The sequence below is a fragment of the Syngnathus acus genome, chromosome 15, assembly GCF_901709675.1.
Source record: "Syngnathus acus chromosome 15, fSynAcu1.2, whole genome shotgun sequence".
Classification (NCBI taxonomy): domain Eukaryota; kingdom Metazoa; phylum Chordata; class Actinopteri; order Syngnathiformes; family Syngnathidae; genus Syngnathus; species Syngnathus acus.
This window is the reverse complement of record NC_051100.1, coordinates 1,688,854-1,701,000: the sequence shown is the minus strand read 5'-3', so window position 1 is coordinate 1,701,000 and position 12,147 is coordinate 1,688,854. Positions and strand designations below refer to the sequence as shown.

Sequence of the window (12,147 nt, the reverse complement as noted above, 5' to 3'; positions counted from 1 at the left end):
TGTTAAACCTCCGCTTCCTTTTAAGACTCCATGACGTCACACGCCAGCATGGGCGTCACAGCTGCGACGTGCTAAGCTAAAGCCGAAGCTACGATGTTTGTCGTCAAAAACCGAATCAAATTCAGCCCGCTGGGCATTGCCACAGCAAGGCTGCTCTCCTCCGGTCCGGCCGAGAACCCCGTCGTGTTCCTGGACATCGAGGCGGACGGTGAGCCGCTAGGGAGGATAATCATTGAGGTAGCTCGCTCACCATCTTGATAGCATGTTTAGCCTCTTGACAGGACCTTTAGTGTCCCCTGCAGGGCGCCTGTAAACACCATGTGATTCTTTTGCTATTGATCTTACAGCTCAATGCAGATGTGGTGCCAAAGACTGCAGGTAAAAACAACATTCGAAGGTCATTCCAACTGTATAAAGACTCATCAATGTGTTTTATTCCATAGAAAACTTCAGAGCTTTGTGTACAGGAGAGCATGGCTTTGGCTACAGGGGGGGTGTTTTCCACAGGATCATACCACAGTTCATGTGTCAAGTAAGATTACTGTCATGCAGATTACAAAAGATACTTTTCATGTTGTTTCTTTCAGTTTTCTTGTTGATGATGTGTGTGTGTGTCACAGGGAGGAGATTTCACCAAACACAATGGTACCGGAGGGAAATCTATCTATGGAAAAACCTTCAAGGATGAGAACTTTAAGTTAAAACACACTGGAGCAGGTGCGTTAAATATTTTCTACAATTATATTATTTTTCTTGTAAGTGGTTTCTTGTATTTGCAGTTCCACATCCACAAATTCTGCCATTTCCTGATTTTCTAACATTAATAATGCAATTAAACTGTACCTTGACCCCAAGGAACTAAAAGTGAGTTGAGGGGTTTCATTTGAACAAAAGTAATCCTTTGCTGCCATCTGCTGGCATCTGAGTTCACTCCCCAAAATATTTTTGCTGTTTTTTTTTTTTCTTTTAATGTCAGTTATTTCATGCTTGTTGGTGTCAATGAATACCAGGACCAGGTATTCTTTATGCAAACTTGCAAGTGCATCATATAATGCAGGGGTGCCCAAACCTTTTCACTTTTGAAATGACCAAGTCACAAAACAAAATCGTGCCCAAATTAAATCTTTATTTTTATTTTTTAAGCACATCTTTTTAAGATTGTGTTTATTTTCATCCATTTTGTGCAGGGACTCTGTCAATGGCCAACTCAGGCCCAAACACCAATGGATCCCAGTTCTTTATCAGCACTACAAAAACGGAATGGTAAAACTTTTTTTAATTTGTAATACATTAACATTTAGGGACTGCTCACTTCATTGGGTGCATTTAACAGTGTAAAATGAACTTAACCAGGAGTTGCACAATGCATTTAATGTTGATGACATAACCATTTTGAGAACTGTAACAGAAAACCAAAAAACAACTGTTAATGAAATCAGCAAAAAAAAAAAAAAAAAAAAAGGATGAAACGCAACCTCCTGAGCCGTTCTGAAGGTCGTGAAGTGAACGAAAGCACAGATGCTGCATGAGGAGTTGCATTAGCATTAGCGGAATGCTAGGTTGGAGTTTGGCTAAGACCACTGATTAGAATGAACCCCCCCCCCAAATTTTTGTGGCTGATTTGTGGTCCAACAACAACAAAAAGGTTATGGAGTATCACAAATAATTTGTGATAGATTTGATAATGAATTTTAATCGTTGCATATCTCATATTTTTCCCAACTACAGTATAAAGTTTTCTATTGACAAGGCAAGATTCAGTCATGTATTTTTCCCATAATTGTCCATTTCATAGGCTACCATGAAAAGTCTCCAACTTTAAAATCTCCCTGAAATATGCTTCTTGCAATACATTTCCTATGTTTTGTCGGCAGGCTGGACGGCAAGCACGTGGTCTTTGGACACGTAACGTCCGGTATGGACGTAGTCTCAAAAATGGAAACCTTTGGTTTACATGATGGCGGCGTAATTAAGAAAATAGTTGTGGCAGATTGCGGGCAAGTCAAATAGATTTCCACTTGGGATGAAAGGACTTCTCCAAATCGTATGCATCTTGTATTTCTTTCTTGTGTCATTCAGCTAAAGCACAGGTGTCAAACTCAAGGCCCGGGGGCCACATACGGCCCGCCACATCATTTTATGTGGCCCGCAAAGACAAATTGTGCATCAAATCCATGTGTCATTACTAGAATTGCAAATTGTCTTCACTTTTAAAAATATCTTTTTTTTTTAATATTTGTCCAGTTTTTACTTAGTTTTTTACTCGTCGGATTTGAAAACGAGTTATTTGTCAGTCTGTTTTGTAGCTTATACTGTCTATAATATGAGGTGCTCATACATTGATTTGGGTTGACAGTCATAATGGCCCTCCGAAAGAAACTATGACTACAATGCGGCCCGCCAAAAAAAAAGAGTTTGACTCCCCTGATCTAAAGTGATGACAAATCCAGGGTTGACCTTTTTAGTCTAAAGTGTACAATCCCCCCGACCACTTCCTGCCAAATAAGCGGCCCATATTCCCGCTCTGAGGACATTGGCTCGTGCCCCCGCTGCGTTGCAGCCTTCCTGGAAAACAGCCAGTGGCTTTTTTTAGACACCGCCGCTTCCTGTCCATCCCAGCAGGAAGTGACATCAGGTGACATCCATGCGCTGGCTCCAATCTTCCACACCAGAAAATGTCTTTGAGCTCACACGTGTGGCTGGCAGCTGTTTATCTAGCTCATACTTTATGAAAGTAAATATTGGACTGTTTTTTTTCCCCCTAACTTCCCCCCCTTCAAATATAAAAACGTTTGCATGCTGACCTTCCACCACCGTTTGTTTGCGTTCTCACGTTGCGCGGTTGCCGTGGAGACGCTGGCACGTTGTTCCAGCTTGAGATGTAACAAACATGACAGAATTCAGGCGCCCACCCTGCCTTTCGATACGGCTGGAATGCGTGCGTGCAAACTCTGTGACATCTTTCCTCATTCTGAAATCTCCCCTTTAGTTGCACAATTTTGTTTTTACCATTTTATTTCTGCTTTTTCGTCATCACTTTGTTATTTGGAAACTGAGTGTTAAAGCTAAAGCTGTGTGTGTGGTTTGCTTTTGTAATAAATGACAGAAATCTACATGCAAACTTTGATCACGTTGTTATTTATGGGGTGTTTTGTGTAGACTGTCACACTAAAACTCATGTTAAATATCAGTCTGCAAAAAGCTGCACATTATTAATTGCCAGAAAGTGAGCTCAACTAAAGTTGTTTTAGTCGGCTTTTCTTCCCTTTCCTGTCTGATGATGGCCACCATGCGCTGCTTTTTGTCTTGATCCAAACAAACAAAATCCACACACCAGGCCAAACAGAAGGCAGACTTTCCGTCAGACTTTTATTCATCAAAGTAGACATCACTAGAGCACTAAAAGATTATTTCCTAGCAAACAATTAAGGCACATTTTGGAATGCCGTTTCATGGACATGAAAAACAGACGCGCGGTCGGTCAACTCTCGGAACCATGAAAGTCCTTTTTCTCAGAAAACCTCCCAACTTCCCAAGAGTCACTTTTGTTGTTGTTTTTAAACATGTTGCAATGTTGTGTAACAGAATACACACATTTCGTTGTTGACACACTACATACATTCTGTGAATAGTATTTTAAAAAGCTGTAAATGTAATACTGCAACTACCAAACAAAAATAAATAGTAACATAGGTAAGATTGCACAAACGTAATACTTCATTGGAGACATGCACATGCAAACTCAACTAGTTCTTTGTCGTGAGCTAACAGCTAGCGATAACACTGGAACATCCCATAATAGGTCAGCTCGAGACAAGCCGCGTCTCACAGTTTTAACGTGCTCATACAGTGGCGACGAAACATTCTGCATGTTAACACAATATATATATTTTTTTAGCCACAAAACAATGATACATTTTCAGCTCATAATGTCACGCTAATGTCAGTTATTCACAAAAAATATAATTGAGAAAGATTAATTATGTACCAGCTTTTTCTTTTCTTTAATTATCTAAGTAGACATCAATATTTTCTCCGTAGTGTAAATTTGTTTGCATATTCTATACAAAGAGTTGTAAAAAAAAAAAAAAAATCCATAAATACTTCTGCAGATTATTGTAAAACTTCCAAGAAGAAGAAAGAAAACTCCCAGCTACGTTTACTTGGCGGCAAAGGCCCTTCTTCACATACACAAACACACACACACACAAAAGGCTTAATATTCCATAACACTTTCGAAATGACGGCCATATATACATAAATATTCGTTCATAAAGTATTTGTCATAACTCGAGTTAAGTTGCTATAAAATGTTCTACGTTTTGCAAAATACACATCTATATACGCTTTTTTTTTTATAGGCTTTATAGTGAAAAGCTAATCGAAAAGTCAAGTATAAATGTCAATTCAAGACAAAAGAAGAGATTTATTTGTTTGTTCTGCTTCCGTTTGCTCCTGATGTGCCGTTTACATCGTCACCGGGCCAACTATGTTAATCGCTACACTGCGGTTATGTCAAAAAAAGGCATCCCTGGCTGCCGCACTACGGTGTGTTCGAAAGGCCTTCTGGTGAGTTCCCAGTACAGGGATGTGGAACCATTTTCCTCAATATATATATTTATATATACAGGTATAGACGAAAATATGCTGCAAACAAGGGTTTATTGTCGTATAAAATCAGCATTTGTCGGTTATTTTTTTTATACTAGAGGTTTTAATGCTTGTCAGCCCAGATGGAAGGTTCTCACAGGGCTGCTTTTAAGTTTGCTCTCCCCAAAACAACAACAAAAAAGTATTGTTCCCAATGATGGACATGAGAAGAAACACATTTCAAGCAGGTTTCGTCTGTGCTGATGAGTGGTGATGAAACTTTGCATTTTGGGGAAACCTAGTAATACCTGACTGGGCAGGCACATCATTGTCATGAAAAAGATGTCCGACATTGTGGGTGACTACAACTGAGAATGTTGACATCAAGTAAACGATGTTTAGTGTTCTTTTGTTGCTCAAAAGACTTTTAAGGACATAGTGTACTGTTCATGTTTATCATGGAGATTAATTCATCAATCTGTCTTTAAGACCCTGTAAAGTGTGTTTTGAAATGAAGATCATTGCTAGAAATGAGCAAAGACGGAGATGTGTAGTGTTTAGTTGTAAAAATATACTATAGCATGAAAGAGTTTTGCACCATTTCAGTTTTCCATTTTCTTTAACTGATGTGGCTAAAGCAATTGACACAATTCTGAGTCTGAGTGCCGTTAGCAGTTAGCATGTAGTTAGTTAGCTAGCGAGCTAGCTAGGCTCACACCCTGAAAATACATCTTTGCATCATTTCATAAATGCATTTTTTTTCTGAAGATTTTCTAAAGACTTAGGTCTCAAAATATAATGTTTTTCCTCCTAACTGTAATTCTTTTTTTTTTTCACGGTGGCCCAAGCATTCTTTCGTATCTCAAGCCGTTTTTCCTCGTATTCATTTGTTTTATTTTGTCCTTGCCCAGCCTTTAAATGGCTGCTTTCCTGCTAACCTTCATTGACCTTCTCTGCACTTATCAAACCGCAATCAGAACATTCAGTACTTTCCATTTAGTTCCACCGCCTCCGACAAGCATGCAACTGGCGCTAAAACGACAAGAAATATATTCAGCCTATGCATGACGAGTAAGTCTTGCTTTAAAAACATTTTACCCAAAGAACTGCACGGATGGTCACATAACGTAACGGCGCTATACTAATCCCGCAGTAGTTTCTAAAGATGTGGAAGCAGTCGCACAATGCGGAATACAAACAAACAAACAAACAACAAAAAATCATATATATGTTTTCCTGTCCCAGTCAAATTGCACACTAGACAATAAGAAAATAAATAGGCCACATGTAAGCTTGGGATGTATGGCACATTATCCCTCAGTTAATTCACAGTAAATAAAGATGTGCTGTTGACCCTAAATGTGGCAATGTCGTGTTTGCGTGTGGATGTACACAACGCACGCATGGACACACTTCACTTGGCAGGGAAATGGAAGGCGGATTTCTGTAAACACAAAGGTGACAAACCCCAAAATGAGGTAATCAATGAGCCTAATGAGAAAATAATTGAAAAGGCTTTCCCACGCAAGAAGCTGATTTACACAAATGCATTCCTCTGTTTTTTGTCATCTCTTAACACCATTGCTAGATTTGAGGGTCGATGATGGAGTGGAGGATGACCGCGAAAGCGTTCTTGGCTCGTCACGCCACAGCGACGGGAGACGTTTATTGCACGCGGCGGCAGTAGTAACCCAGGACTTTACATTTCTCACACAGGTGCTGCGGGTGCTCTTTGCTCTGGTCGGACACGTCCAAGCCGTCCGGCTTCTCCAACGGACGCTGTGGTTGCGACACACACACAAGATCACGGGGTGAGTCATGTTCGACACATTATAAATCCTCGAAAGGTTTATTGGGCCCATTAGGTTTGGAATCCCTTCCACGTTTTAAACGGCTAACGAGGCTCTCAACATTAAACAGATATGGAGCGATTTAACAAGGTGGTACTGGCAAAAAATAAAAATGGCCCAAGCATTCATTTGATTTCTGCCCACCTACTTTAACAGGACATTTATCATTATTAATGCATGAGAAATCATTCTGCGATTAAAAAATGTGTGGTTTTGGCTGTCAGTTTACGCAATAATGACATTTCAAGTCATGTCTCAATATATCAATAATGTTGATCACCATGATGTTATCATTTGTGTGTGAAGGCTGAAAATGGCCAAATTGCAGTGCATATGTGTAACGATGTTGACTTTATGCCATGCATGAAACTTTTTACAACCCGATTTTAAAAATAGGTTGTTTTTGTAAGAACGTACACAGATTGGGTATCCGACATTCTTGTAGTTTGTAAATCTCGTTGGTTTCACTCGTACTAATGGAGTAACATTGAACAAACAGTTTCACGATTTAGTGTCATTTCTGAGTGTTCCCGCTTGGAGACATCTGTCTTTTAAGATGTTAACCAGCACCTCTTTCTCAGCTGCTTTTATGTGGATGATTGGTGGACTATTATTTGCAACGTGAGGCAGAGAAGTGGGGGAGGTCCTGTGGAAGTTATGCGCTTGATCTGAAATGCCAAATATACTACGGACTGAGCGAGCGAGCGACTGGCTGGCTTCGCTATTTCCCCTCGTCTCATTCATATGGATGCGATTGGAAAAGTCCATTTATGGCGATTGTCGGCCAACATGAGAGGAATATAATCATTGTGCCATATAGCCAACGCGTGTGCTTTCTCTCACGTGAAACCAAACGGAACGGTTGACTTCATGTTCGCTGAGATGAACATTAAAGTCAAGGATAAAGATAGCTCGCCGCGTGTGCCCGAAATAGATGCAGTCTTTTTTTTTTTTTGTCCTAGACATCGTTACTGTCATAAATTGTCGACATGGCACATGTGGTGCCTGTTTTGCTGCTTTAAAGAGTCTAACAGAGAAGGATATGGCGAAAAAAAAAAGTCTGTGGTGAGTTAAAGAGTAATTTTAAAGAAGGCAGATGGATATTGGGATGAATATCGCTTTGTCAGGAGCAAGTCCTGCTCTGCCCTCCTCGTCCTGTGTGGAACATTTGTGTTTGTTTTTGGAAAAAGCATCATTCTCGATTAATGAAATTTCATGCCGCTTTCATTCCGTAAGAGGGAAATTCCAGCGGCGGCGACTCCTCAGTACAATTATGCAACAGCTACTTAAGAAATATTGAAGGATTTAATGGAATCCAGGAAACGCAATTGTGTTTTCATGTTGAATAGACGAAATGAATTGTTGATTTTTATTACATTTTAAATAGGACCATATGTGATATCCTCGAGTCAACACGCGGCCATGAGTCTTAGGTCACACCCTGAAAAAATCATGTTTGCCTGGCAGAGCCCTCGCATGAAACTTGAACTTATCGACTTCAGCCATCTTGGGTCCAAATTACAATAGAGGAATTGTTGCCTTGGCAGGTGAGGCGCCAGGCTTGAGGCTGGGCTGGGCTGGCCTACCCTACCTGCTTGTGTGGATAGACGTTGATGTGGCACTTGATACATTCTTGCCCCATGTTGGCCCACGAGTTACCGCTCATCCACTTCCTCTTACACTTTGGACACTTGTACTCGCCAAAGCATCTTTTCTTGCCCTGGTAGGGGGTCAGGCCTTCTCCTTTGGGTCGGGCCTGCACAGAACAAAGCCATACCAGTTGAGTACACTCCAGAAGTTTCATCCCTTGCTGTTTCATTTAGCCGCTATGATAATATTTGACAAACAGGCGTGTCTACCCTTTCATCACTAATTAAACAATAGTCATCAATCTCGGACGGATGCGGTTGGCTCGGCGCGTGCTTGCGTAAATGATGCACACTTCCATTGCAGCTGCGGGATGAAATCATTGCTATGATTCTCGTGAGGGAGATGATTGGGAACAGTCGCGTGAGAGAAATGGAGCTGGGAGGAGTGCGCTTCCCTGATTCCGTGTTGGCAACTTGATTTTGGACACTTCCAGGGAGGGAACTCTCGCAAATAAAATGTATGTCGAAGCCAGCCGTTGCAAAGTTGGACCTAACTCACGGAACAGAACACAAAGCTACTCATAAAGTAGTCATTCCATTGTGTAATCCCATCTGATGAAAAAAATACCCCCCTCCCCTGGTCCATTTGCATTTTTACCCCATTTTGAACCAAAATGAAATGGTCCACAAAGTTTCCCAGAAATTCGATTCTGCAGTTCTTGCGACATCTTAACAACCAACCTAATAAAGCAAATCTTTACTTTGCACTTGATGGTGTTAATCGGTGCATTGTTAAATTCCCTGCAAGACTTCACATTGGTTTCATTAGCGGCTGTGACTTTGGACACCTATTTTCGGGAGCACATAGAAGGTATAGGGTGACGAATGTGTGTGTGGGGGTGCGGGGGTGCAATGCACATTCCCGGGCTTTCCTTAGTGCGTCCCAGCTTGTGTGTGAGTAATAGCAAGTCTAATCAGCAGCATCTGGCGCCGTCTTAACACACGTCAACGCTTTGCATCAGCACCGGCAAAGGCGCCCATAAGCACCAACGGCTGCGCTTCAACGCGGCCCCCAAAACCGAATGACCTCACCCGCCCCGCCCCAGTCACGGTCAGTCTCGCATCTCCCGCCCTGACAACACGCAAGCTGGAAAATGTGACAAGTGTGATGACATTTTGTTTGGGTGCATTCTTAACTGCCAGTGCAAGTCCTCAGTAATAAAATACACAGTGGATTTCAAAAATAATAATAATACACCACCTTGTTGAAAGGGCTGGGAGAAGGTCCTTCAAGAATTTCTACATTGGGCAAAAAATGTCCTGTTTTGAAAACTTTTCTTACTTCTACATTTTGCAAAATTGCGACAAAATGAACACGATGAGGTCCACATCAGATCATCTTAGTAGAGACGTTTAGACTAAGAATCAACATAGTGTGCTGAAAAGATAAAAAAATATTTGGGGTAAACAAAATTGGTCGATTGTTTAAAAAAACGCCAATCACGAGCACCTGGCGTATTAACTTTGACCGCAGTTAACGCAAGGCAAACAGCCAGAAATTATTTTCAGGAAAATTTCAAATCAAATCTCTCCTGCATGCTCCAATCACGGCAGGACAGAAAAAGCTCCCCTCAGGATTTTTCGTCTCCGGCTCCACGCTACTTCCAAGCTCCTTTTGGCCTCCTTCTGCAGCTGTATGTTGTCAGAGGAGATGAAGCTCCCTTTGGAAGATGCTCATAATGTGCACACAGCAAACAAATCCTCGCTGCAAGTTGATGACTCATGGATCTTGTTTCGGGCAGATTCATTTGGCGCAAGGAAAAGGAGTTCAAAACGTATGACTAACTGGAACGAATACAATATAAATTTATATTAGTGTCACACGCTAAAAGTGCCTCGCCCAACAAGATTATAAATTTTGTAATTCAGCGTCACATAAAGACCGTTTCGCAAAGTTATTCATAGCCTCTCATTAAGTCTTATTTTCCAAGCTTAGCAAAAAAAAAAAATCTTGCGTAATAGTAAAACCGCCTTCCAGGTTGTTAGCATTTCACCAGAAGTGCTTTGTTGACGTTTGTTTGTTGTCATCATCTTTCGACAGCAAACCAATTGAAACTGAATCACAATGTCCAATTTTGCTTCAATCAACTGTACTTTCCGAATTTCCCGACCAAATAATGAAATATTATGCCCTTGTCGACTATAAAGTAATCCTTTGTATCACTCTGTGGTGTCCTTGAGCTACTCTCCCAAAGTGTTGCGTTGCTGTCAGATCGGATCATTGCAAAACGCACCAAGCTGATGTTTGGAACAGGCACAGTTGCTATCACATGTTTCACTGACCACCCAAACATGTTTCAAAAACATCTGGGCTCTTGTGACTCAACCCACTTGTGTTTTGGCAGACAAAGGGAATCTTTTGGGATTTTAACAAATTCATTCACACTCCATTTTCATTTCACTTGGAGCTACGGGCGACAACTCAAACTCCTCCGCTGCGAATACAACAAAATGTTTTAGTTAGGCTCCATTTCCAGGAAAATAAGCACACTACGTTGGCTCCCAAGTAACGTTTACAAAACAGTCATAATACGCACACAAGCCGCGACCACTTTAATGGAATTGCGTCATCACGTTGTGAAAAACAGGAGGTTGGCCTCCACTGGAGGCTATGTTTGGTTTTCTCGCCAGTCAAGCTGATCTAAAAGCTAAGTGGACCTACGTAAGAGCGTTAGAGGCGCTTTAGGACCATACATCGGTTGAACGGGTTCGGTTAGGGAAGATGGCTTTGTGTTTGTCGTGTGACAAGGACAGTGGCAGCTCACCTAAAGTCAATGTTTGTTTTAGCGTCGGAGGCTACAGATGAAGGTTTTTTTGTGTCCAAAGAGAAGGCAGGCGAGCTTCAATCGCCACATCCTTCGATTTTAGTGACAAACACACATTCAGCGACGCGATCTCAATGCTAAACACGGCCACACGCGAGCACAAGCAAACATGACTGTCAAAGTCCCGCTGGCCTCCTGTTACCCTTTAACACACACAAAGCAACAAGAACGCTGCACAAGTCCCACATCCGCCGCAGCCTTCACGACTCTCTGGAGACAACTGCGCTACTCCCACTGCAGCCTCCTACGAGAATACAGCTTCCACAGCTTTTATGGCGGGATTAATGAGATTATGTCTGCAATAAATACAACAAATACAGACAGTAAAAACAAAACCAAAAAAAAGGCAGAACTGGAACAGATGAATCTTCTTGGTTCGTGTCCCGAGCAAGGGCTTTTCAAAACAGACCTTAACACAAAATGATGCGTTACAATTTTGCCTTCCCCAGCTTTCGAGTCAAATAATTCTTAAACTGACGTGCGGGCAGCATTTCTACGTGTATTTATCTAACTCTTTTCACATGAGGAGTTAACTGAATGGATGGGACAGGGTGACCTCGACGAAATATTTGTAGCCTCGAAGCACATACCTTTGGTCAAAAAAGTCCAACGTGTGTATGCTGAACTCAAAATGGTTGACTTTCTGTGAGTCATAGCCAAATGATTTGCGTTTCCTGTCATGATAGATGTGCCTACGTCTTCACAAGAGCTCACGTCTGGGAAATGTGACATGCAGCTCAGTGATTTGGAGAGTTTTCAGATGTTAATGCTAGAGAACAGGTGAGTGGGAAGTACAGTAATGAGAAAAAAATGGAATTCCATGAGAGCTTTCTCATGGTCCGGCGCTCGCGCCCTAACAAGACCCACGGTCGTCTGAGCCAACTGAAGGATGGAGATGCAGGAAATCTAAATCAGAAGCAGATGGCCTCCGTGGGGGTTGAACTGGCGAGGCTGTCGTAAAATTCAGTGCTCTGCTTTCAATTAAGTCATCCATTTTCGGAAAGGTGGGGGTAACTAACAACTGTAGCTGCGACTGCAACTACAGTTAGACTCATTATCATGCGGAGGAATGTGCAGGCCAATCTCCTATTAAAGGAGAAAAGAAGAACTACTTAGGAATCTCAAGCATTTGAGACGATGCACTGTAAACACACCATGATCCCGTCTAGACGACAGACACCCATTGGTGAGGTCGTAAAAACGGCTTTCAGCTAATAGCGTGTAATCGATGTC

At 41.7% G+C, this 12,147-nt stretch overlaps 2 protein-coding genes across 3 annotated transcripts in view; one reads left to right on the top strand and one right to left on the bottom strand.

Annotated features, from left to right (window-relative positions):
• Positions 1-9: 9 nt before the first annotated feature.
• Positions 10-3,113, top strand: ppifa (peptidylprolyl isomerase Fa). Of its 2 annotated transcripts, none has more exons than XM_037271877.1 (7): positions 10-237; positions 303-378; positions 444-532; positions 621-717; positions 1,188-1,263; positions 1,875-2,077; positions 2,428-3,113. In XM_037271877.1, the coding sequence occupies exons 1-6, from the start codon at positions 94-96 to the stop codon at positions 2,008-2,010; spliced, it is 618 nt and encodes a 205-aa protein (XP_037127772.1). In that variant the 5' UTR covers positions 10-93; the 3' UTR covers positions 2,011-2,077; positions 2,428-3,113. The 2 variants fall into 2 exon arrangements, with proteins under 2 accessions (XP_037127772.1, XP_037127773.1); XM_037271878.1 differs by having other exon boundaries at positions 16-237; positions 348-378.
• Positions 3,114-3,350: 237 nt separating this feature from the next.
• zcchc24 (zinc finger, CCHC domain containing 24) overlaps positions 3,351-12,147 on the bottom strand; it is a 28,484-nt gene continuing 19,687 nt past the window's right edge. Inside the window, exons 3-4 of the mRNA XM_037271876.1 lie at positions 8,032-8,196; positions 3,351-6,369 (exon numbers count right to left, since the gene is read on the bottom strand). Coding sequence (XP_037127771.1) covers positions 6,256-6,369; positions 8,032-8,196 — 279 coding nt within the window. The 3' untranslated portion in view covers positions 3,351-6,255. The remainder of the gene's footprint in view (positions 6,370-8,031; positions 8,197-12,147) is intronic.